A 25689-nucleotide genomic window follows, 5' to 3' on the forward strand; every position below is an offset into this window, starting at 1 on the left:
CAGGCTTTGAGGAGACTCAGCATGTGTGCATCCTGTGGCTCTGTGGTAGGAGAAGCTTCTCCTATCCGGCTCCACCATTCCCGTCCTAGTCTCGCTGTGGGCACCAGCAGCGGTGTTCACCCAGAGCCACACAGACACCACACAGCAAAGCCAGGACTGGTGGTCAGCCTGCCATGGGCCTGGATGTCAGGACATTGCGCAAGCAGGCTGTGGATGCACCTGCCCGTCTGCCCTGTCTGTAGGACCCTGGCTGGGCTCCCCGCCCCCTTTCTGGCCTACGGGGGGGGAGCGGGGGGGGAAGGGGGCTGAGGACACTGAGCTGCATGGGCCGAGGCCGCAGGGCTGAGAGCACGTGGCCACGCTGTCACCTTCTTTGACGCCCGCTCGCCGCTGTGTGGCCCGCAAGCCCACAGGCACAGGCGGGAAGGGCGCAATCCGCTTCCACCCAGGGAGGAAGGGCACTGTGCCCCTGGTGCCAGGCTACCTTTTCCTGCCCCTGGCCCATGGCAAGGAACTTGAGATGGTTCCCCCCGAAGCCTGTCCGTTCGGCCAACTTCATCAGATCGCTGGCGGGGTCTGAGCCGGGGCTCAGGATAAACACAATGGGTGAGTTGGGGGTGCTCTGCTCAAAGATGGCTTCAAAGCTGATCATCGGGGGCTGCACGTACCTGGCAGAGGAAAGAAGCTTTGAAAACGTTCCCTGGAGGGCCGCGCAGACCAGGAGTCACCCATCTGCTCAGCATCGTCTCCTCCACCACATCCAGAACCTTCCGCCTGCCTCTTTCCCATAGTACTGTCTTCCTGGTTTGAGAACCCGCTCCACACAGGTGGAAAAGTACCAAGGCTCCACCTAACTCCAGCAAGTTGGCCGCACGGGAGACGACTGTTTTCCAGGTGGGTGAACCAGAGGGGCTGCGCAGAAGGTTCCCCGCCTGCCCATCTCCAGAGGGGCCGCCGCGCTGCGCATGGCTGCCTAGCCTCTGGTGTCTCATGACAGCCACGGCCGAGACAGCCGTCCACACCGCAGCCATGGCTCCACACAAGCACGTGGCTTTCTAGAGTGTGTGGAGGAGAGGAACAGGCTCCCCAGGGCCTCGCTGCTGCCCTGTGGACCAGGACCCAACTCTCTTGTTTGCCCATTCCAGTGTCATCACCCCGTGCCCACCTGTGTTTGTAACCTCTGGCTGGCTTGGTGCTCCAACATCATCCCATGTGGCTGCATGGCTGTCCCGGGTGTGTACCCCAGGTGTACACCCCAGGAACCCAACAAGGCCTGACTAGTGTGTGGATGCTGTTTATACTACTACGTCAAATGAGGACAGGAATCCTTTGTTTACATGGGCATCAGGTGTTCAGTTAAATAAACATGCCATTAAAATGAAGGTAACGGAAGCATTTCCCCCACTGTTTTGTGCTGAGCACTGCACCCAGGCGCCCCGAGCCGGCTGGTGCGGAGATGCAGCACACACTTACTTCTCGCCCATGACAATGGTCACGTAGTCCGTCACTGCCCGATACACACGGTCCACGCGGAAACAGCGCAGCATGAGCAGCTTCTGGAAAGGCGTGATGTTCTTATCGTAGCCCAGGGGGAAGGGAAACTGCTCTAGCGAGTCCAGGTCATACCACTGCGCACAAGAAAGACACTGGCAGTGCTCACCTTGGAAGGGCGTGCCGCCCTCCCCACACACGGAGGGGGAGGGACAACAGATGAACGCAGGTCCCTGCTGCCGAACAGCAGCAGCGCTGGCATTGCCTACGGCAAAAACTATGAACTTCAGAACAGGAGAAACTGAGGCCCACTCACTGTGGTCTCTCCAGTGTCCATTTAGGTCCATGGTACTTGATAGATGCTCAAGGAGCTATTTCTTGGGTGGAAGGATGGATGGATGGATGGACAGATGAGTGGATGATGAATGAGAGGCTGGATGGTGTACGGCAAATGATGGATGGATGGATGGAAGGAAGGAAGGAAGGTGGTTGGTGGGTAGACAAATGCGTGGATGGATGATAGAGGAATGAGGGATAGATATGTGGATAGAAGGATGGTGAATGGATGGGTGGGTGGTGGATGGATAGCTGGGTAGCTGTTAGATGGATGATGGATGGCTGACGAATGACAGACAAATGAATGACGGATGGATGGTGGATGGGCAGAGACACTGGTTTCTCTCGTACAGCCAGCCAGCTTGGCCAGGGAGCTGTCCAGAGGGCTCTGAGCAGGTTTCAGCGATGCTCTGGTGTCACACACCTACAGCTCACTGGCCATCGGGAAGGAAGAGGAGAGAGAAGAGCTCACCTCCTGCCAGACCGTCAGCTTGTCCTCCACATCGTTAGGAAGCTGCCCAAACTCTTCGGAAAACATTTCTGATAAAAGAATAATGTCTTCCCATCCCTGGTCAGACAGCCAAGCGCATGGCTTCTTCCTCTTGCTTTTCTCCAGGGAGATGTTTCCTAACCGTCGAGGAGAACACACCATGTACTGCCCATGCTGTCCAGTGCTGCCCACACTTCCCGGTACTGCCCATGCCACCCAGTGATGCCCATGCTGTCCAGTACTGCCCATGTTGCTGGGGTACTGCCCATGCCACACAAGCAGCTGGGCACTTGGCCATCTCATGCACCAGAGGAAAGGAGGGTCTGGGAGGAAGGAGCGGCTGGCCCCGTCCCCTGACCCAACCAGCCTGCTGGGTGCCACTTCAGCCTCTGAGCCACTCTGGGGCCCAGCAGAGCCCGTGCATTAGAAGCCAAGCCGGAAGGAGCGTGTTGTGGGTGGTGTGCTGGTTAGGACGAATGCTCCCCGTGGGTGAAAAGGGGTGCAAGTGGCAGAACCTTTCAAGAAGAAGTCGAGCTGATCTTGCGGGACCCGGCCCTCGGCCTGCTCAATCTTGATGGTCATGTTGAAGGAGAAGAGCAGCTTGTGCCTCTCGAACAGCCCTGCGGGGACACGTACTCATTCGGAAACCAGGGGGCTTAGCTTTGGGGAGCAGGGGGGTGACAACCCCAATGGCGTACTCCATTCACCCCTCCTCATCTGCCCAACATGCAGAAGGCACAGGCTCCGAGCTCGGAAGGCTGGGTGCAGCAGGTGCTGCGCCCCCAGTGGCTGGCAGCAGGGTGGTGGCACCGGCGGGAGGAGCTGGCCTGGGCCCCAGGTGGGCGGGATAGTGGCGGACCACAGGCCTGGCCCGAGCTAAAGGTGCAGCCCCGTGTGTAGCAATGCCCCACGCCACCTGGGGGGCCGGAGCGCCAGGGCTGCTCACTGGCCGGCGAGGGTGGGGCCTGGCGGATTCTCACCTTCCCCAGCAAAGTTTTTTTTAACAGAAAAAAATTTCCCCACTTCTACTGAAGTCAGGCGTGTTTGATGTTTTGTTTTGTGCCTGTCCTGTAGCTTGAACTCGGGGCGCCATCCCTTAGCTTTTTTGCACAAGGCTGGCATTCTACCAATTGAAACACAGCTCTACTTCTGACTTTTTGGAGGTTAATAAAAGTCCCACAAACTTTCCTGCCTGGGCTGGTTTTGGACCATGATCCTCAGATCTCAGCCTCCTCAGAAGCTAGGATTACAGGCGTGCGCCACCAGCATCGGGCTTGTTTTCAGTTTTAAGATTCTACAATTCATGTGTTAGATCTTTTGTATTTATCACCAGGCATCCGTTTTGCTAGGATACACTGGTGTTTTGAGTGCATGTGTGTTCTCAGGCAAGTCGGCGGGACCCACTGGAGGCGCCCTGGCAGCGGCGGTAGCGGCGCACGCTACCTGTGCACCCGTAGTTGTAGATGTTGAATGTCAGGGTGTCCATGATGTTGCGTAGGCGCTTTGCAAGGATGGAATCGGGCAGCGACTTCTTCAGCGACAGCGCGAACACATCCAGGAAGGCGGTCAGGGAGTACTGGTACATAGAGTTGACCAGAGCCATCTCGGACAGCACGAAGAACAGGATGGCGCCCCGCCGGGCAGCTGGCCGGTAGCCATCCCGCAGCCGGTCGATGTCCATAGCTGTCTTCTCTGCCAGCTTCAGCTTCTCTGTCACCTGAGAAGAGGGGCCAGTGACTGCGAAATAGAAAGGCTGGGCCAGGCAGAGAACGGGCAGCAAAGACAAGGCCGTGACCCCCAGAGGACAGCATCCGGGCTACAGGGGCCAACGGTGCCACCTTCTCAGGAGGTGGGTGGGCATGGGCGAAGTTCTAAGTGTGTGAGTCCTGGGCCCTTGCCTCCACGCTGGCTGCAGGGCCGGCGCGTGGGACCCGGGCCCAGCCGTCCAGGCCTGGCATCCCCAGGCCTCAGGGACCAGGTCAGGGTGGGCCTAGAACGTTCACGACAGAAACCGGAAAGAGTCTCACTTATCCCCTTGAACTTGAGGAGACATCGGCTAGACCTCTGAGGGCAAAACTGGCAGAGAACGAAGAAGGCCCAGCCCAGAAACGGAGAGGAACTAAATCCAGATGTGGTATTTCTAGAGCCCTGGATCCAGCCCCAGCTGAAGCCATCCCTGGCTTTTCAGCGTTGTCAGAGGATAACTTCCCTTTGACTTACACCACCTAGGGCTGGGTTTTTCTGTCCATCTCAGTTTCAAGAATCTCATGGAAGCCCCGGTGGAGCCTGGCCTCTGCCCGCCTGGCGGCGCGTACCTCCATGGCCTTGGACTTGGTCTCCTCCAGCGTCTGCACCAGCTCCACGTTGTCCAGCATGTTCCCTGTGGACGTGGCCAGCTCCCGCAGCAGCGAGTCCTCCAGGTCCTTCAGCAGGTTCTTGTTCTCGCTCGTCTCCTGGATGAGGTGCTCCCGCTGCTCCTCCAGCTCCCGCCGCTCGAAGGCCACCAGCACGCTGAGCAGCTGGTCCTCCAGGCCCTTCAACGTGACTGCAGGCACCAGAAGCCGCCTCGCTGCGGGGCTGCCAGCTGCCCACGCCTGCCCACCCCCACAGGACTGGGGTGCAGCCCCCCATCCCACCAGACCCCATGCAGGGACTGCATGAGACTCACGCAGCACAAAGCAGCCACGTGGTAGGGTAGGAACAGGACTCATATGGGGGCACACCCTAATGTAAACAGATGTCTGACAACCCCAGGCTGGGCACAGCGGCTGATACCTGTAATCCAGCTATCAGGGCAGAGTAAGAGGATGGTGGCTGGAGGCCAGGATAGACAAAAGGTAGCAAGACCCCATCTTAACCAACAAGCCGGGCAACAGGGAGGCACAGGAAGAAGGGTTGCCATCAAAGGCCAGCCCCAGGTGAAAAACAACAGACTCTCTAAAAATTACTAGAGCCCAAAGGGGCTGGAAGTGTGGCTCAAGTAGGAAAACACCTGCCAAGCAAGTGTGAGGCCATGAGTTCAAAGCCCAGTAGCACCGTAAGCAGTACCCCAATCATATAAATACGTAAGTTGAGAAACAGTATTCAATTCCTGATCAGAAGCAGGGCCGCGTCCTGAATCCTGACTGTAGGAAGGACTGGCTCAGCAGAGCCCCGCTGTCAAGCCCTGTGCACCTGAGCTCCTGAGCCTGGGGAATGGCCACATGCCCAGGCCCAGGGACCCACAGCCCTGCAAAGGCCCCAAACCTTCTCGCTGAGAACCAGCCTGGGAGATGGACGCCAGGGTCACAGGGTGAAGGACCCCGTCCAGTGCCCATCACACGTGGTGGTCTCTGGGAAAGCCAGCTGGATCTGCACCCAGGCCCCGGCCCTCCTCACCGGTGTAATTGATCACCATCGCTTTGCCGAACACGGATGGGGAATAGCGGGGGTTGGCCAGCTTGGTGTTGAGGTAGAGGCGGAAGTTGGCGTCGTAGTCCACCTCCTTGTCCCCGAGGATGATGAACTGCCGCCCCTGAGACACCTTCACGTTCTTCTCCAGGACGTTGTCGATCACCGGGTCGATGTACTCGTCCACGTCGTGGAACAGGAACGGGCTGCCGTACTTGATGGACATCTCCAACTGCTTGAGGAAGTCGGGGTCGTTAAAGGAAGCCACCTGGAAGACAGGGGCAGACGCTGGAGCCGCTGCGCACCAGGAAGCGTGCAAAGAGCGTCCGGACAGAAGCAAGGAATTCACTGGGAACCCGCCATTGGTTAATGACTTCCGGAGTCAGTGTGATCAGGCCCCCGAGCCCTTCTCCCAGGTGTGAGCCTCCAAGGCCTCAGAGTGCGACCAGAGAGCACAGATGTTCACAGCCAGGAAGCTCAGCAGCGGACAGGGAGAGGGGAACCTGGCATAGCCCCACAGTGGAATATTATTCGAGTATGGATGAAGTTGGAAACTTGACACTATACACAGCAGCCAGACACAGAGGCCCGGGGCAGACTCCATGGATAAGGAACGCACAGAAATGGCGGTGACCGGCAGCGCTACAGCGTTTCCTTATGGAGAAGGAGAGGCGGTCTGGACTTTATTCTTATGACTGTACTACAACTGAGGACCTCAGTTACAACAGTCTCGTGTGCGCTAGAAGGGGAACAAGATGGCGAGTGAAATCTATCCCCATGAAGCTGCTGATCTCGACTTCCCGCCCGCCCGCCCCTCCTCCTCCTCGCCCACCCCTCCTCCTCCCTGTACCCGGTGGAAGGGGAGGAAATGGGAAAACGCGATCTTCTCCCTCAAGACGCTCCAACCTAGAGGGTCAGGCTCATACCACTCTAGTGCCTGGGAAAGCCGAGGCTGGCAGAGGAGGGAGAGGAGGGGCGGGGAAGGGAGGAGCTGTGCGGGGCTCAGGGCAGGCAGTCATGGGCTGTGGTGGGAGCTAGCATTGGAACCGTGGTCTGGGGATGCGCCCAGGATGCGGGGCGCCGGCTGTACCCGCAGGTTGTTTTTCTCCTCCTTCCTCTTGATCCAGTTGAGCGCCTGCTGCTGGGGGTCGATGCAGAGCGGGAAGCGGCTGGCACGTGTCGTCAGGATGCCGTTTTGCACAGACAGCTCGTCAGGGGGCAGCCCCTGGGACCCCCACCTGGAGGGACAGCCCCGGAAACTTCAGTGACCCATCGGCCTCCCAGAACATTCTGCCCACGGCCAGGCTCCAGGGAGGAGGGCTGCAGGCTGCATGGACTGTCTGTGCCCTCGCCTCGTCCCCGGGACGGCACCCCGCAGCCGCAGCCTGAGGGCTCCGGCCGCGTCCCACCTGCTGATCTCCACGTCGTCGGTGAGCAGGCTCTCCAGGCGGAAGGGCTGGCTCAGCGGGATCTCCCGCTCCAAGATGTCGTTCTGCCAGACCTCGTGCACCATCTCCTTCCGGAACTCCCAGGTGAAGGCCCCCTCGTAGCTCAGGAAGGCCGCGCAGAGCAGGCAGTCACCCAGCAGCTTCACCCGCCGGTGCATCAGCTCGTCCAGGTCCTTGAGCCACCTGCACGGGACGGGGGGCCGCACTAGCCGAGGCCTTCCCGCCACAGGGACAGTACCTGCACCCCACAAGTACGCTCAGACCTTGTGTCCGTGAGAACGAGGGAGAGGACCCTCGCGCGGGTCCTGACCACGGGCAGTGACTTGAAACAAAAACAGATTCCCATCACAGCAGGTAAATACACCATGAGAGCCAGACAGAGCAACTAAGAACTACTAAAAGAATATTCTAGAAAAACCAGCTCAACACCTCGCTAACCAGAGTCTGTTGGCTTGAGGATTTTTAAGGTTCTTTCTTCTAGAAAGCAAGCTCCATCACCAGCCCAACCTCGGGAACACGGCGTTGTGAAGATGGTTGAAGCCAGTCTCCAGCAGGAGGCGCACACTCCCTAACAGGATTCATTTGGCCCAAATATTGCTCAAGTTGTAAAGGCAATAGACATAAATAAGCCCAGCAGAGCTCAGAGCTCTGGTCCCAGCTGACAAGAGTTCTACACAAGAGAAACAAAAGCAGATTTTTTGGGGGAGGAATGAGGGAAGGGGTGTCATTGTCCAAAAAGAAATGTGCTTTTTACCTGACTTATGTAACTGCAGCCCCTCTGTACATCACCTTTGTAATAACATAAAACATTTTATTTTATTTTTGTCAGTCGTGGGGCTTGAACTCTGGGCTTGGGCGCTGTCCCTGTGCTCTTCAGCTCAAGGCGAGTGCTCTACCGCTTGAGCTACAGCACCACTTCCGGTTTTCTAGTGGTTTTATTGGAGATAAGAGTCTCATGGACTTTCCTGCCCAGGCTGGCTTTGAACCGCGATCCTCATATCTCAGCCTCCTGAGTAGCTAGGATTACAGGCATAAGCCACTGGAGCCCGGCCATAAAACATTTTAAAGTAGATATTTTATTTGTTTGCCTCTTCTGGAAAATACCTACCATCTTCTAGGTTTTAGCAATATTGGAGATTTAGTCCATGGCACGTTCCAGTGGTTTCTGTTTGTTTGCTCACTTGGTCTTTTGGAACAGTATCTTGCTAGGTAGCTCAGGCTGGCCTCAAGCTCACAATCCTGGAGCCTCCACCCAGTCGTGGGATTATGCACCACCACACCCAGCTTTGCGGTGTACTCTGTACCACACTAGTGCCAGATGAGAAGCGGACCTATGGCTCTACTCACAGTCCTGTCTCCAAGCATTGAAGACTGAGGACCTGAAAAGCCACAGGGCCCTACGAATCCCTTCTGCAGCCAGACAGGGTGGAGCACTCTTGTAATGCTGGCCCTCAGGAGGGAGAAATGGGAGGATTATAAGTTTGAAGCCAGATTCTAGGACACTTCGGGCTGAGACTCTGTTTAAAGAACACTTAAAGCAAAATAAAAAGAAACTGGGCACCAGTGGCTCACGCTTGTAATCCTAGCTACTCAGGAGGCTGAGATCTGAGGATCACGGTTCAAAGCCAGCCTGGGCAGGAAAGTCCATGAGACTCTTATCTCCAATAAACCACTAGAAAACCGGAAGTGGTGCTGTGGCTCAAGCGGTAGAGTGCTCGTCTTGAGCTGAAGAGCACAGGGACAGTGCCTAGGCCCAGAGTTCAGGCCCCATGACCAACAAAAAAATAAAAAATAAAAAGAAGCAGGTGCCAGCAGCTTACATGTAGAATCCTAGCAGCTTAGGAGGCTGAGATCTGAGAATCATGCTCAGAGCAAGTCCAGGCAGACAAATCCAAGAGACTCTTATTAGCCAGGAAAAAAAAAATCCAAAAAAGAGTGTAAGTGCTAGTGCAAGGCCCTGAGTTTAAGCCCAGTACTGGCCCACGCACATGCGCACGTGTGCATACACACCCCACTGGGGGCTAAATAAAGGCCACCAAGAGGTCCCCACTCCCCAGACATGATCGTTTTGGGTCTCCAGAGCCCCGCTGCCTGCTTTGACAGTTAATGGTGACCTAATGGGCGAGCACACCAGTTAGAACTAAATACAACTGCCACGTAACCTGTCACATGGCTTTCAGATAGAAGAACAACGTGGATGAAGAATCCACAGGGTGGCGCGAGTGAGGGCAGGCTTGAAAGCTCTCCCGTGGCGCCGCGCAGGGGCGGCCCTGGGCGCAGGGGCGGCCCTGGGCGCAGGCTGACCTGATGTTTTCCGATCCCAGCCCGGAGATGAGCTTGTCAGCAGCGATGAGCCGCCGCTCCATCACCTCTGCCTCCTCCTGCAGCTTCTGCTTCTCCAGGATGGCTGCCTCATACTTGGCACCCAGAGCTTCCAGCTCTTTCTGGATTGCAGACAGCTCGTTCTGGATCCTTTCTAGTTCTCGTTTTGTTAGGTAGAAATTCCGCTCCAGCCTCGCCACCTGGGTGAGGACAAGTTCCCAAATAATGGGCAAAAGGACCATGGTGGGCAGAGACCCTGCCCCGGGCCTGGGCGCAGTCCACACGGTGTTTCTCGTGGTGGTCATGCACTCTGGGACCATATACACACAGAAGAAAAGGTCAGGAGGGCTGGGGGACAATACTGGCCCAGGGAAAGAGCTAGGGAAGCCCCATCTCCATAACAAACTGGGTGTCGGGTTTTACACCTGCAGTCTCAGCTACACAAGATGCAGAGGTTGGAAAATGGCACTCCAAGTATGAGACTGTACCTGAGCAACACACTAAAAGCAAAGGAGCAAGAGTGTGGCTCGGGGGTATGGCATCTTTCTAGAATTTCTGCCCTGTCCTGCTGCATCCATTAGAAAATGACACCCTGCACCCGAGTGCGCGGTCGGCACGCTGCCCCTGTGTGCCGCGGTCTCCGTGGAAGCTCCACAGCATGTGTGGACAGCGCTGGTCCACCAGCGAGCTTCCCAGTCACACAGCCGTGGGAGCGGGATGACCGGCCACCACACAGGGCTCATGCTCCGGACCAGCTGTTCTCAACAGGGCCCTTCTTGCCCAGGGGAATGTGAGGCAGTGCTGTGGTGTTTCTGGGTGACACAACTTGGGGGGTAGAGACCAGGGTTGGCCCCCCACAAGAGGGAATGACCCAACAAGCACAGCCCCACACAAGGAGGAGGACCCAGCCATATGTGGCAGCCAGGCTCAGGCTGAGACCCTCTGCCTTAGCGCTAGAATGTGATTTTTAACATTTTCCATCCTACACTGTTTTTTATTTTGTTTTGTTTTTGTCAGTCGTGGGGCTTGAACTCTGGGCCTGGGCGCTGACCCTCAGCTCTTCAGCTCAAGGTGAGCGCTCTACTACTTGAGCCATAGCACCAATTCTGGTTTTCTGGTGGTTCATTGAAGAGTCTCATGGACTTCCTTGCCCAGGCTGGCTTTGAACCTTGAACCTCGAGCCTCAGATCTCAGCCTCCTGAGTAGTTAGAATGACAGGCGTGAGCCACCGGCACCCAGCTTCCATCCTGCACTTTTTGTACAGAATGTTTAAGTCACTCAGACCTTGCCTCTATTCCCAGGGTCTATAATGCAAAGCTGAAACTCAGGTCACATTTACTGGGGAGATCTATTGAGATCTATTGAACTTGTTCCAGTTTTTCCAATACAGATATTCCTCTGACTCCAAAGTAGCCTGTGTGGCAGTAGGGGGTCGGAGGTGTAGCCTCCCATGGGCATGGCCTTGTTGGGGCGTGGCTTTACATGGGTGCAGCCTTGTGTGGGGTGTGGTCTAACTGGGCCTGGCCTCTCAGGGGACGTGGCTTCTCCGGGCAAAGGGCTCAGACCTTTTCTCTTTTGGGCTTGATTTCTCTGAAAACATCACAGTAGCCCATCACGGCCTCCACGAACTTGAGCATGCCCAGCCCGGCCTTGCTCACAGCCTCCATTTCTTCAATGGTGGTGTTGAGGTTCTTCAAGAGGCCTGAAGGTCAAAGATACCGTCAGGGCCCTCTTTGTCTCAGGGAAACAAAACTGGGGGTCAGTGCCTCTCACAAAGCCCCCACAGGACAGGAGTGGGGTGAACAGTGATCCCTGCACACATAGATACTGACGGATATGAGGGGCTAAGGAATTGTGAGGGTCACAGCTACTGCCACCTGCAATAGCCTGTGACCCTGGTGCACCCCACAGCCCTGGGGACCCCAACTGGGCACAGGCACCTGACACAGTGGGTCACCGACACCTCCCGTCACCTCCCTCTGTACCCTCGCCCCAGGAGCCAGCTGACAGAAATGCGTGGGGTCCACACATACAGCAGTTTTCAGGTAAAGGGAGACCTTGGGGCTTCCCAGCTGTGACCACTAAGAGCCCCGGGCCGGGGTGTTGAGAGCTGCCCGCGTCGGTGAGCAAGCTCTCCTTTTGTACTGCCACGGTTCTGTTCTTACTGCCATGGTCCCGCCATGGTTCTGTTGGTCCCGCCATGGTTCTGTTGGTACCGCCATGGTTCTGTTGGCTCTGCCATGGTTCTGTTGGTTCTGCCATGGTTCTGTTGGTTCCGCCATGGTTCCGCCATGGTTCTATTGGTTCCGCCATGGTTCTGTTGGTTCTGCCATGGTTCTGTTGGTACCACCATGGTTCCGCCATGGTTCTGTTGGTTCTGCCATGGTTCTGTTGGGCCTGCATGGTTCTGTTGGTTCTGCCATGGATCTGTTGGTCCTGCATGGTTCTGTTGGTTCTGCCATGGATCTGTTGGTCCCGCCATGGTTCTGTTGGTCCCGCCATGGTTCTGTTGGTCCCGCCATGGTTCTGTTGGTTCCGCCATGGTCCCGCCATGGTTCTGCTGGTTCCGCCATGGTCCCGCCATGGTTCTGTTGGTCCCACCATGGTCCCGCCATGGTTCTGTTGGTTCTGCCATGGTCCCGCCATGGTTCTGTTGGTCCCACCATGGTCCCGCCATGGTTCTGTTGGTTCCGCCATGGTTCTGTTGGTTCTGCCATGGTCCCGCCATGGTTCTGTTGGTTCCGCCATGGTCCCGCCATGGTTCTATTGGTTCCGCCATGGTTCTGTTGGTTCTGCCATGGTTCTGTTGGTACCACCATGGTTCCGCCATGGTTCTGTTGGTTCTGCCATGGATCTGTTGGTCCTGCATGGTTCTGTTGGTCCTGCCATGGTCCCGCCATGGTTTTGTTGGTCCCACCATGGTTCCACCACGGTTCGTTTGTACCGCCATGGTTCTGCCATGATTCTACCTAAGTGCTGCCTAGGGCTCCAGGGCTCAGCTCCACCTGAAGCCTCCCAGCTGGCCATGGGCGATGCCATCCTCCCCACTTATTCCCCGGGGGCCCACGGCAGCTTTTGTGGCAGAGTATGCAAGAGGGGCAGGTGAGGTGGGCAGGCACTGGGCTGTCACGCACATGGGGACACAGAGGTGGCCAGGCTGAGGGCCAGCAAGCAGACACAGGCCTCTGACCTAGAGGTCCAGCTGGCCCAGTGACCAGGCTCACTGGCCCATCCCCAGGCCACTACAGAGAGATGCCACTTTCTCCCCAAGTCACCAAAGGGACGCGCCGCTGTCCCTCTGCTGTGTGTGAGAGCGGCGGCGGCACCAGCCCATCCTCGCCGCTCTTGGTCCACTCACCCTTGATGTTCTTAACCTGGCTCTGGGTGACAGAGTCGAAGTCCATCTCCATCAGAGACCTGAGGAAGTTTGGGTCAGACATCATGCCCTTGGCTGTCTTCCAGTTGAGCTCCTTGTAGCCCTTTATGATGAGGATGCACTCGCACACTGTCTGCACCTGCTTCGGGGGCTTAGCGAAAGACCTGGCAAAACAAGAGCATCAGCTGGAGGGCACCCAGGGTGGGTCCGAGGTGGGAAACAAAGGCACAGGCACACTTGCACACATACGCACATCAGGCCCTGTTCCCTAGGGATGGAGGGCCGGGACAAGCTGTCTTTTCTATCTGCACATGAGGGCAGTGGCTGTCCCCACCTGGACACGTGCCCAGGCACGCGTGGGGGCAAAGGCAGCAGCCAGCAGCTGGTGGCCCTGGCTACCTGATCTCGGTCACGTCTGACTTATCCAGCTTCTGCAGCTCTAGCTTGGCTGCCTCCAGGATAGGCATGACCTCAGCCAGGGCTGTCTCGGCCTCTGTCTTCTCCACCGCGATGATCTTGTTCTGCTCCTCGATCTCTATGGCCTTCTCCTCCGCCAGCTTCTTCTTCTCCTCAGCTGTGGGGTGCAGGGCTGGTGAGCCCCAGCCCTCCCCCTAACCCCCCAGCATGTGCAGGCCTCAGAGCCGGCTCTGAGGGGCTCAGGCAGATGTGGTAGCCTTGGTCATTCCCGTGGGACTTTGTGTGGGGTCTCCAACCACCAGACAGCCACTCTGCCCCCCATCCCATGGCTGGTCACCCCACCCCTGGACACCTCTACCCCTGTCTAGTTGGGGTTTCCCAGGCACCCCAGCCTACCCACCCTGTTCTGACTCACTGAGATCTCTCTGTACCTCTCTCCTTCCTCATTCCCTTTTCTGGGGTTTCATTCGGGCCCACATGCAGGGTCACCCCTCTGTCACAGCACATCATTGCTGACTGCTTGCTCCCTGGCCATTCGGTTGCTGTTGCCCCCAGGGCCTGCAGCCCCTATGCCTGGGCAGGACTTGGCCTATGGGTGCTGAGCTGGGGTGAATGAACCCCCTACAATCCCTGCCCGCCAGAGCCTCCAAAACGCACTTTCTTGGAAGCAATGGTGTCAACTAGGTGAGGTAGGGTGGCCCAGCCTGGTGACCAGCGTCCTTTTGAGGAGGACACACCCCATGGATGGTTAATGTCAGTGTCCCCTAGGTATGACTATGACATGTGAAACAATTTCTGAGTGGGGACATCCTCACATACAGCCGTGTGCTGGCACACAGCGAGGTGTTGGATGTGAAATGTCAGGTATAGGCCGGGACTGGAGGGGAGTCCTGGGGGGCCCTGTCCCCAGACTCGCCTATGGCTGTGTTGGTGGAAATCTCCTCCAGCAGGGCCTCACAGGCGGCAGACTTTTCGGCCAGCACGATCTTCTGCTCAGCCAGCTTCTGGTTGAGCTCGTCCAGCTGGATGGACGCCTCCTTCAGCTTATCCAGCCCGCCCTCCAGGCGCTTGCACTGGGCTGGGGACCGACAGCACCGTGCACCTGCAGGGGGCGCTGTCCCCCACAGGCGCCCCACTAGCCCCGCTGAGGCTGACCCAACCTCACTCAAGTCCGGTAAAAATCACCTGGCTCAACAGTATGCGTCTTCCAGTACCACCTGCCCCACCCAGCGTCAGCAAAGTGAACAGATTTTTCTGAAACCTATCTCAGTGGACCCGCAGCCAGAGCGCCCTTTCTAAAGAACCCCGTCCAGCAGAGCATGCTGCCCACCAAAGGGCAGCCCCAGGGCTGCCAAGTTCGTGGCCAACACTAGGAATAGTAAGAACTTGCATCTACCCACAAGAATTACCCAAAGTCAGACCCCAAATGAGCTCTGCTCTGCCTCAATCCTGAGCATGCGTGTGATGTGACACCCTTAACTGGGGCTGGAGCCTGACAGCAGGGCTCTTCCAAGAACACTGGGGCCCTCCCTGGGCTCCATCACCAGCACCACAGACGAAGAAAACCACCTGCTTCAAGTCGAGCACTTGAGCCAGGTGCAGTGGCTCAGACCTGTAATTCTAGCTGCTCAGGAGGCTGGGATCTGAGGATTGTGATTTGATCCTCAGACAAACCTAAGAGGCTCCCATCTCCAATTAACCACCCAAAAGCCAAAAGTGAAGGTTTGTCTCAAGTAGGAGAGGGCTAGCCTGGAGCTAAAAAGCTAAGCAAGAATCTGAGGGCTGGGAAGGTGGCTCAGTGGTAGAGCGCTTGCCTTGTATGCCCGAGTCCCTGGGTTCGATTCCTCAGCACCACATAAGCAAAAAGAAAAAAGCTGGAAGTAGTGCTGTGGCTCAAGTGGTAGAGCGCTAGCCTTGAGCTGAAAGCTGAGGGACAGCGCCCAGGCCCAGAGTTCAGGCCACACAGACAAAAAAATTAAATTAAATTAAAATTTTGGGGCTGGGAAGGTGGCTCAGTGGTAAAGCGTTTGCCTTGTATGCCTGAGGCCCTGGGTTTGATTCCTCAGCACCACATAAGCAAAAAGAACAAAGCTGGAAGTGGCACTGTGCTCAAGTGGTAGAGCGCTAGCCTTGAGCTGAAGAGCTGAGGGACAGCACCCAGGCCCAGAGTTCAGGCCCCATGACCGGACTAAAAAAAAAAAAATGACAGAGTAATTGACTACCATGTCAAAGACTTGAGTTCAAATCCTAGTATTTCCAGAAAAAAAAAAATAGAAAAGAATCTGAGGCCCAGAGTTCAAGCCCTGGCACCAGTGTGCGTGCATGTGCGCGTGCCCACACACACACACACACACACACACACACACACACACACACACACACACACACACACACGAATCCTCACTCCTAAGCCACAGTGACAGGCTAAGCATCTCATCCCCACGTCTTACCTATGTTATACTGAGTTTTTTCATCCAGCAATTTTGAGTATGTGTTAATAAAATCCAGGTAATTCTTAGGGGTCACATAGTTACTGCGCCTCAGTTTCTGGAGGAACTGCTTGCTATATTCACCCACAGATTCGTGAACCAGAACCACATGCTCCACCAAGTCCTCAATGCTGTCTCCTGGGATCAGATCGTTGTCACCTGAAGAAGATGGGATGGAGGGAGAAGGGCGGTTCCCCAAAAAGAGACATGTAGAAAGCCAGGGATGGTGGTGCAGGCCTGTATCCCAGATGACTGGGAGAATCCTAGTCCCAGGTCAGCCAGGAGAAAGCATCCAAACTAAAACTGAAGGCAAAAGCATAGGCTGCGTGGCCCAAGTGGTAAACAGCTCACCTAGCAAAGTCAAGGCCCTGAATTCAAAAGCCTCGTACTACGCACACTCCCAAAATGGTTAAAATTCAAAAAGGTTATATTAAAATAAACTTTGTTTCGATAGAATGTTTGGTGCTTGCTAGGCAGGAGGGCCTACCACTGAGTCGCTCTTCCAGCCTGATCTTACCACCTTTTTGCTTAGGCTAGCCTTGAACCACAGTCCTAATCTCTGCTTCTGTCTCCTGAATAGCTAGGACTGTGAGCCACTGGCACCAGGCTGATCTTTTTAATTCAATTCAAGAAGAAGTCAGGTGCTAGTGGCCCATACCTGTAATCCTAGCTACTTGAGCAGAAAAAGCCAAGCAAGAGTGAGAAGCCTTGAGTTCAAGCCCCAGTACACACACACACATACACACACACACACACACAAGACTGAGTGTAGTAGGACAGCCTGTAATCCGAGCACCCCAGAGGTGTGTGTGTGTGTGTGCGCGTGTGCGCGCGCACTGGTACCAGGGCTTGAATTCTGGGCCTCACATTCTTGCTTAGCTTTTTAGCTCCAGGCTAGCCCTGTGACACAGAACCACTCAGTCAGTTTTTATCCTAGTGGCCTTATGAGTTCCTGAAATCCCTTTGGATTTAAACGACAAAAGAAACAAATAATTCATTAGCTATTTTGTTATAGGTCATTCATTGCCATAGAGAATCTATGGGATCAAAATTCAAAGTCGGAAAGGCATTACCACAGTTTTGTCAGGATGAAGTGACTTACCTAAAAATGACTTGGCGACTGCGTGCAGTGCCTGTGAAGGCCAGGGCATGAACCAGTCGATGCCAGTGTTATTCACCAGACCTTGAAGAATAAAAGAAGTCTGAGTTCAAATCCAAGTGCCAAAGGGCGGGGGGGGGGGGGGGGGGGGGAAGGAAGGAGGGAGGGGTGTGTGTGTGTGTGTGTGTAATATGCTCTGATCAGACCTGTCCTTACTGTCATATCCCCTCCCAACCCCTCTTGAAAACAACGTTCCCAGGTTCCTAGCTAATGCACTCCAGCCTGTAGAGAGTTTGCCACACGCACCCCTCTCCCGGCCCTTCTTCACATCCACACCCCTCTTTTAGGCCCAGCTTCACATCGTGGGACACTCGGCAGCGCCTTGTGTCCTCTTGGAGGGAGCTTGGGCAGCGGTGCCCAGTGCCCATGCCCTGCCACCCGAGGCAAAGCCCTGGTACCCGGGAAGTTTCTGCACCAGGTCCTCAGGGTGTCCCCGACAGGCGACATGCCCAGGACGATGTGCAGGTTGTTAGCACTCTTCTTCACGAAGTACTGCCACACAGACTCCTTGGCAGGCCCCATGCCCATCTTCAGGGCCTCCTGGCACAATTGGCTGAGTATGCCCTCCTTCTCCTCCTCGAGGAACAGCGCAGGGACCATGCCTGCACACAGACACGGGAGCTGCCTCTCCATACCACATCACATGGTGCCACTCACCCCCACTCCCATACAGAAGAGCCAGGAGGGCAGGGCTGGCCCCGGGCCTTCCAATGACCCCTCCTCTCCTGCCCCCCAACCTAATCCCCATGATCAAAGAGAAGCCACATGTAAACACACAAACAAAAGCAAAGCTAGACATCCCTGCAATGACTATATGGCCTTATCTTCTTTAAACACCCCACAAAGAGGCTAGGTGCAGTGCTGTGTGCCCATAATAAAGCTGCTCGGGAGGCAGAGATCAGGTTTATAGTTTGAGAATAATTGTGGCAAAAAGCAAGCAAGCTTCCCCCCGCCTCCCCCCAACTATTAATCTAGGCATGGTGGCTTACGCCTGTCATCCAACTTATGAGTGAAATGTAACTAGGTGTATCAAAGATGGAGACCAATTTCAGGCAGAAATGTAACATCTTGTAGAGAATCGGGTATAGTAGAGATGAAGATCAAGTCTGGGTAGACCTGCTCAGAGGTGGGGCCCTTCAATCCTCTGCAGCATGTCTGCCTCAGTTTCCCCCATTCCAAAAACAAGGTGGATGCCCTCCCACCCCCGCCATACCTGAGGTGAGCATGTTGTTGATGAGCTCCAGGAAGCCCTCCTCGGCCACCTGCGCATCGGTGAACAGGAAGATCATGGTTTTGTTCTCGATCCCCAGCTTCAGGTAAAGGTTCTTCAGGTCCTCCCGGAAGCTGGTCTCACAGTAGCCACGGCTCAGCATGATCTCAAACACCTGAGGGTGGACACTAGATCACCAAGGTTGCCACAGGCACAGAGGCCATGACCCCTGAAGTCACCCAAGCCACAGCCACTGAGGCCAGAGCCACCAAAGCCACCCAGGCCACAGTCACTATGCCACGGCCACCAAAGCCGCCGAGGCCACAGCCACTGAAGTCACCGAGGCCACTGACACCAAACCCACCCGGACCACTACCACCAAAGTCATCTGGGCCACAGCCTCCCCACCCACCTGCCGGCTTGCATTTGACCTTTGAACTTGACATCTTCTTCATCTTTCAGCATCACATGCACGAAGTACTGTGGCCTGGGAAGCCTCTGCGAGTTGGGCGCAGGGACTCACCTCATAGCCAGCTGTGTAGGCCGCCAGCCTGGCCAGTGACTGCTTCCCTGAGCCTCCGACACCCACCAGCAGGGCGTGGCCACGGTCCATGCGGATGATGCGGTGCACTCGGGTCAGGTGCTCCAGCGCGTCGTCAAACAGCACCAGGTTCATCTTGGTGTTGCTCTCATTGTACTCTTCCAGGATCTCCTGGGGAGACACACTTTACACATCACTGTGTGTACACCTGTTGTTCATATATGTGAATGTGTGTGCATGTGTGTGTCGTTGTGTGAATGTATACTCAGGCATGCCAGTCCCAGGGCTTGAACTCAGTGCCTGGGCACTGTCCCTGAACTCTTCCATCAAGGCTGGCGCTCTACCACTTGAGCTACGATGCCACTTTCAGCTCCAAACATCTACAATTATGATGACTCCTTATTTTGGAGAGATTAAGAATGTAGACTTTTTTTTCTTCTCCAAACATCTACAACTACTGAAATAATGAAGCCATGTGTACTTCCGGAATTAAGTTGAGCTTTATCAAGATTTCATTCTGCTAGGCTATTTTATTTATTTGGCAGTACTAGAGTTTGAGCTCAGGGCCTTGTGAACTTGCCAGGTAGGCACTCCACTACTTGAGCTACTCCCTCAGCCTTCTTTGCTTTCATTATTTTCAAAAAGGGTCTGTCAGTCGGTCTGTCTGTCTGCTACCTGGACCATCCTCCTATTTTATTTTTAAATGACAGGCATGAGTGGGGATCTCATTAATTTCTTGTTTTGTTTTTCTTTTTTTTGGTCCAGTCGTGGGGCCTGAACTCTGGGCCTGGGCGCTGTCCCTCAGCTCTTCAGCTCAAGGCTAGCGCTCTACCACTTGAGCCACAGCACCACTTCCGGCTTTTTTCTTTTTGCTTATGTGGTGCTGAGGAATCGAACCCAGGGCCTCAGGCATGCAAGGCAAACACTTTACCACTGAGCCACCTTCCCAGCCCGATCTCATTAATTTCTTTCCCAGGCTGGTTTCAAACTGAAATCCTCCCAATCTCCATTCAACTCCTGAGTAGCTCCAATTATCAGAATGAGCCAAGACACGTGGCCCGTCTGCTAGGTTCTGTCTGTCCAGCAGTAAACCAGAACAGACCACAGAGGTATGAGCCACCAGATCTGACGCGGGCCCACGCGTCCGGCCTGTGGTGGGCAGGTGCTTCTGGGGGCAGGCCCGGCCCACCTGGAACAGAGCCTTGGCCGCCTCGTAGTCCTGGATGTCCTCATAGACACGCGCCTCCTCCTCATGCAGAGCCATGCGGAAGTCCCCGAACAGAATGGGGTCCCTCATCACTGACTCCAGGTCGTCAGGGAAGTGCTGCACCACCAGCGTTCTTATGTGTTGTTGCACCTGAAAAGCAGAGGAGCCGCGCCGGGACCCAGCCTTGAGGGCAGCACCGGGGTGCGGACTGGGGGAGGCGTCACTACCAAACAATGCACCCATGAGTTTTGCTTTAAAGATGGCAGGGTTCCCCATAGCTCCCTAATGACCTTCCCAGCTGGTGTCTATTCTGTCACAATTTGGGGTCCTGTACAGAAACCCCAGGTTTGTGGTTGTGACTGCTGTTGTTGGCAGTGGTGTGGTGGTAGGGTTTGTTGTTTTTTTTAATACTTGTTTGTTCTGCTCTGTCTGTTCTGGGAGGAATCTGGTGACCCACACCGCAGCCCCAGCTCCACCTCCTGTGCACTGACCAGCTCCTTGTCTGTTTCGTTGATGAGCCGGTCATGGAAGACTCGCAGACACTCATTCCTCCAAACCCTCACCATCTGGGCCACAATCAGGAACCTGTGGGCGGGCAGATGGACGGATGGACAGAGAGCTGAGTCAGCCACCGCGCTGCAGCCTAGAGAGGCTGCCACAGGTGCTGAAGGTAGTGACAGCAGGAAAGCCACATATTTCTAGAACCTTCCTGCCTCTAGTCTCAGGCCACGGAAATCTCACCTAATGCTCTCCGGAAGTCAATCAAATTAAATGCAAATACCATAAATGTCTCCCCGACCTACACGGTTCTGAGGAAGGAAAAGAATCTCTCTCTAAATAACATACATAGTAGAGGCTTAGCAGTGGATGCCACTTGCTGGAATATATGAATTTAAAATCAGTATCAGTAAAAGCCAACACCATCTACTCCTAGTTCCAGAACCTTCCCTGGCCAAGACTATTATGCACCAAAATGCCTGGAGCGGTGGTCCCACAAACTCTGCCATCCTGAAGCCGCCCAGGACAGTGTATAAAGGGCTGGACTCATTTCCCAGAGGCCCTTGACCAGCTATGAAGCAGCCCGGTTGAACTGGGTTTTCAAATCCACATAGACTAAGGCAGATCCCAATCCAGTTTCAATCAGAACCCATTTCTCCCTGACTTAAATCCTTTCTGTTCCCTGCACGGCTTCTCACAACCATGTAGCTGATTGGCAGCGGTAGGGGTGAGAGTCCTTGTAGTTTAAGGTTAGTCCAGGCAAAAAGTGAGATCCTATGTCACACACACACACACACACACACACACACACACACACCTCACACACACACCTAGGCATGGTGGTATGTATGTACCTGTCATCCTAGCCATGTAGAAAATACAAATAGGAGGATTGCAGTCCAGACCAGTCAAGGAAAGAAAAAAAGCCTGAAACCCTACCTGACAACCAGCAAGGTCTGAAGCTGTGGCTCAAGTGGAAGGAAGAGTGTCTGCCTAGCAAGCATGAGGCCCTTAGTTCAAATCCCAGTACTGCCTAAATAAATAAACCCATCCTCTTCACAAGACGACCGACTTACCGCTCCGGGTGAGTGAGGACAAGACCATTGAAAACCCGGGAGAGATCTCGAAGGTTGAAGATGTAATGGAACTTGGAGGGGGTAGGAGGCAGATCCTGAACAATGACTTTGTAAAGAGCCAGCGTGCAGGAGGTCAGCTTGCGGCTCACAGCTGCGATGCTCTCGTGAAAGTTCTAAAAAATGAAGCAAGACATACCCACTACCCATCAGTGGATGAATGGAGTCAAAGCCATGTCATGTCCGTGCCCCCGCCCTCCCCTCCCCCCGCACCATAGGTACTGAGCCCCAAGCAGGAACAACACTTGAACAGCCTAGAGGAACCTAGAACATGATGCTGAGCAAAAGAAGGCAGATTCAGAGGCCACGTGTAGAATTCCCTCTATTGGAAATGCAAGGATGGCTAAGTCCACAAAGACAGAAGAAACATGCTGTGAAGGAACTAAATGTTTCAGATTCTAAACTTTCTATCATTTCTCCTCCTGCCCAGAAGCCTTTCAGTGTATAGACTTTGAGAGCACAAACTCCAAGTAAGAAAGGGACTAGCAAGGCCGGGGTGAGGAAGAGCAGGCTCCCTGGGGAGAGCGCATGAGCCATCATAACAATGCACCTAGCCAGGTGCTGTGGCTCATGCCTGTAGTCCTAAGCCTCTGGGAAGGCTGAGATCTGAAGTTCACAATTCAAACCTGGACAATAAAGTCTGCAAGACTCTTTATCTCCAATAAACCAACCAAAAAGCCAGAAGTAAAGCTATGGCTCAAGTGCCAGCCTTGAGTGAAAAAGCTAAGCAAGAAGGAGAAGTCCTATAGCCGGGCGCTGGTGGCTCACACCTGTCATCCTAGCTACTCAGGAGGCTGAGATCTGAGGATCATGGTTCAAAGCCAGCCTGAACAGGAAAATCTGTGAGACTCTTATCTCCAAAAAACTGCCAGAGAACTGGAAGTGGCGCTGTGGCTCAAATGGTAGAGCACTAACCTTGAGCTCAAGAGCTGAGGGACAGCGCCCAGGCCCAGAGTAAAAGCCCCATGTCCGAGAAAACAAAACAAAACAAAACAAAAAACAGTGATGAGAGATCCTGAGTTTAAGTTCCAGTACTAGAATATGTGTATCTGCACGTGCATGTACACATACACTCCTCCCCCACGCACATGCACGCACAGTGCTCCACAGCCACGTGCTATCCACTTCAGTGTTGTGCTCGAGATCTCCCCAAGCCCCGCCTACACTTCCTTGTCCCAAGAGAGACAAGGGCAGGACAGGGCAGGCAGCAGCCCAGGCCCCAGGGGACACAGTTGTCACTCAAGATGGAAAAAGCTCAGCCACATCACAGCTTCCAGGAGCCCCTGGCTCTTTTCTTTTGGGGATCCCCTGATCCATGAAAAATATGGATGTTAGACTTTATGACTGTATGACTTTATGACCACCGTGGCATAAAAAAGCTTTTCCTTTGAATCAGAGAGGACTAAAGCGTGTCATGGCCACAGACCCCGCAGCGGACACTGGGCACTGGGCTTGGGGCGAGGCGAGGGCGGTGGGTGTGGGTGGCGTCCCTCACCGAGGTGTGGCCAGTCAGGATGGAGGAGTAGATTAAGTGCAGAGACTCCTCGGAAGGGAAGGGCACGTTGAAGACGTTGAACAGCGAGATGAACCTCGGGTCCACCTCATTGCGGCCGCCCCCGGCCTTGCCCATGGCAGCGACGAAGCCCAGGTCTCGGATGCTTTTGCAGTTCAGCTCCTTCCCGCGGTCGTACAGGAAGCCTTTCTCCAGCAGCAGCTTCAGCAGCGCGATGGGCTGCTGCGTGCCGTACTCGTCCACCTGCGGGAGGAGCACGGGGAGGTGGGGTTGCCAGCGGAACTAAGTTGTCACTCCTGCACTCTCTCTCTCTGGGTACTCTTCCCAGCTTGAAGCTTCTTAATATGTGCAGTGACAGATCCCTTTGTGACATTTTACGTCTGTCTCCCTTACTAGGCTGTAAGCACCATGAGGGCAGTGACGGCCATTCTACACACAGCACCTGACCTGAGGCAGGGGCTCAGCAATGGGAGCAACTAGATGGATGATGGACGGATGGGTAATGGATGGATGACAGATGGATGGATGGCAGATGGATGGATGGATGGACAGATGGGTGGGTTAATGCGCGATAGATGGGTGGATGATGGATGGGTGGGTGGATGGTAGATGATGGATGGACAGATGGGTGGGTTGATGGAAAGATGGATGGGTGGTGGATGGGTGGATGATGGATGGGTGGGTGGATGGTAGATGATGGATGGACAGATGGGTGGGTTGATGGAAAGATGGATGGGTGGTGGATGGGTGGATGATGGATGGGTGGGTGGATGGTAGATGATGGATGGACAGATGGGTGGGTTGATAGAAGGATGGATGGGTGGATGGATGGTAGATGAATAGTCAGATGGACAACCGATGATGGGTGCATGGGTGGGCACACCACCCCTCCCCCTCCTGCCCCACACCCTGACCCTGCACACCATCTCCTCAGGGCACCTTTGGCATATTCATGTCATCCATGAACACCAGGAGGCGCTTGCCCATGGGCGGGCCGTAAGTGTCTTTGGTTCGCTTTTCCACATTAGCTTCTAGGTTTCTCTGGATGTCTAGGGACGTGGTGCGTGAGGAGAAGTTGACTATCAGCACAATCTGAAAGGGAAGGAGGAGACAGGGAACACCGCAGTAACTGTCTGACGCTCACTTTGATCACTCAGTGTGTCTGCCCATTCTGGAGGAACCTGCTGGCTGGGCCCTGTGAACCCTCCTGTGGGCTCACCCATTCCTGGGTTCCAAACCAAATCCCCCAATTCAGGTTCACAGGATTTGGAACTCTTTGTGCGGCAGCTGGACTCCCGTGAATGCTTTAACCCATTCATTATCCATAAGCTACAAAGGAAGTGACTTTAAAAACACACACATGAGAATGGACTTTGTCTGGCAGCCTGCTATGGTGCTGCCACAACACAGCACGGAAGTCGATGCTGGCACCATGGCCACACCTGTAATCCTAGCTGCTCTAGAGGCTACATGGCACCAACATGCTCTGTGCTGGGCTGACTTGTTACACAGCCATGGATAACTGATACAGAAACTTACATTAGTGTCTTCGTTCAGACCATTGAGGAAGTTCTGGGTCGTGGCTGTCTTAGAAGTGCCAGATTCACCAACAAAAAGAATGGGCTGCTTAATTTTAACCATTTGCTCCAGCATCCAAGTGGTGCGGGTTGTGTCCACCGTGTGAACTGGAAGATGAAGGACGAACATCACCAGGACCCCAAGACTGGTGAGCATTTGGCAACATTGTCACAAAACCCCACAGATGGCAGAAAAAGCACCAAGCTGACATGGGGCAACAACTTCAGACAGACATGGAGAAAACCACTGCCCCAGCCATTGTCTCCTAGCTTCCCTGAGGTCAGGTCCCCCATCTGAAGAGCATGATTTGAGGCATTATGTCTGCGCACAGCTACAGCCCAGGTTTGGAAGTCCCAAGCTGTCTCCAGCAGGATTTAATTTTCTTCCTTGGAAGATGTCTTGCCTAGCCCACCCATTCTTCCACAGCAGGCTTTGATCCCCACAGGGTCTTGAGAGATGTGGGGTGAACGAGGAACCCCACCCCAGGGAGAGGGGCTGGTGGAGAGCTGCCAAGGGCCCCAGGATGAGGACCCTGAAGTCACCTCCCAGGGGCCTGTGGCTCCTCTGCCCCCACTCCTCTGGTCCAGCCACAGGCCTGCTCCCGTCCACACACAATCAGCCCATGCGTGGCCCCCACTCACCCAGGATGTCCACAAATTTCCTCTGGTGGTCGTGAATATACTCAGGGACGAGTTTATTCCATGGGATCCAGCAGTTCTTCTTGGAGTCAAAGTGGAAGTCGTACAAAGTCGGAAGGTGGCCTGTGGTGACAGCGGCCCTGCCAGTGTGACTGGCGTGGACGTGGGACCAGTGCCAGCAATGCCCACATCAACTAAGATACTTGATCCTCAGACAGACACTGAGTACCCTTACTGAGTTCCTATCACTACACTTTCTTGGACAGGTGCTTAGTGAGTACTCAGAATGAATGCTACTCTGTCATTTGGGACCAACATTGGCTGCTTGCTGATGGATACTCACTAAGTCTTTTCCTGGGGAATATAAGAGTGCAATAGAGAGCCCAGCCTGCCCCTACACCTGTGGAGGGTGGGAGGTGGAGGGCGGGATACGAGCAGGATTCTCAGTGCAGA

General features: G+C 54.8%; 1 protein-coding gene across 1 annotated transcript in view; it reads right to left on the reverse strand.

Moving 5' to 3' along the window:
• Dnah10 (dynein axonemal heavy chain 10) overlaps positions 1-25689 on the reverse strand; it is a 77330-nt gene that overhangs the window by 7076 nt on the left and 44565 nt on the right. Inside the window, exons 44-69 of the mRNA XM_042668943.1 lie at positions 25240-25359; positions 24560-24705; positions 23960-24112; positions 23003-23263; positions 21451-21623; positions 20368-20461; positions 19859-20026; positions 18652-18840; positions 18132-18303; positions 17317-17520; positions 16862-16942; positions 15721-15918; positions 14187-14348; positions 13253-13427; positions 12836-13017; positions 11043-11179; positions 9460-9677; positions 7117-7338; positions 6798-6945; positions 5696-5975; positions 4633-4862; positions 3761-4034; positions 2833-2937; positions 2300-2454; positions 1474-1628; positions 485-668 (exon numbers count right to left, since the gene is read on the reverse strand). Of these exons, the coding sequence (XP_042524877.1) occupies positions 485-668; positions 1474-1628; positions 2300-2454; positions 2833-2937; positions 3761-4034; positions 4633-4862; positions 5696-5975; positions 6798-6945; positions 7117-7338; positions 9460-9677; positions 11043-11179; positions 12836-13017; positions 13253-13427; positions 14187-14348; positions 15721-15918; positions 16862-16942; positions 17317-17520; positions 18132-18303; positions 18652-18840; positions 19859-20026; positions 20368-20461; positions 21451-21623; positions 23003-23263; positions 23960-24112; positions 24560-24705; positions 25240-25359 (4586 nt within the window). The remainder of the gene's footprint in view (positions 1-484; positions 669-1473; positions 1629-2299; positions 2455-2832; positions 2938-3760; positions 4035-4632; positions 4863-5695; positions 5976-6797; positions 6946-7116; positions 7339-9459; positions 9678-11042; positions 11180-12835; positions 13018-13252; positions 13428-14186; positions 14349-15720; positions 15919-16861; positions 16943-17316; positions 17521-18131; positions 18304-18651; positions 18841-19858; positions 20027-20367; positions 20462-21450; positions 21624-23002; positions 23264-23959; positions 24113-24559; positions 24706-25239; positions 25360-25689) is intronic.

Source organism: Dipodomys spectabilis, unplaced genomic scaffold, assembly GCF_019054845.1.
Source record: "Dipodomys spectabilis isolate Male_0828 unplaced genomic scaffold, ASM1905484v1 ptg000480l, whole genome shotgun sequence".
Classification (NCBI taxonomy): Eukaryota; Metazoa; Chordata; class Mammalia; order Rodentia; family Heteromyidae; genus Dipodomys; species Dipodomys spectabilis.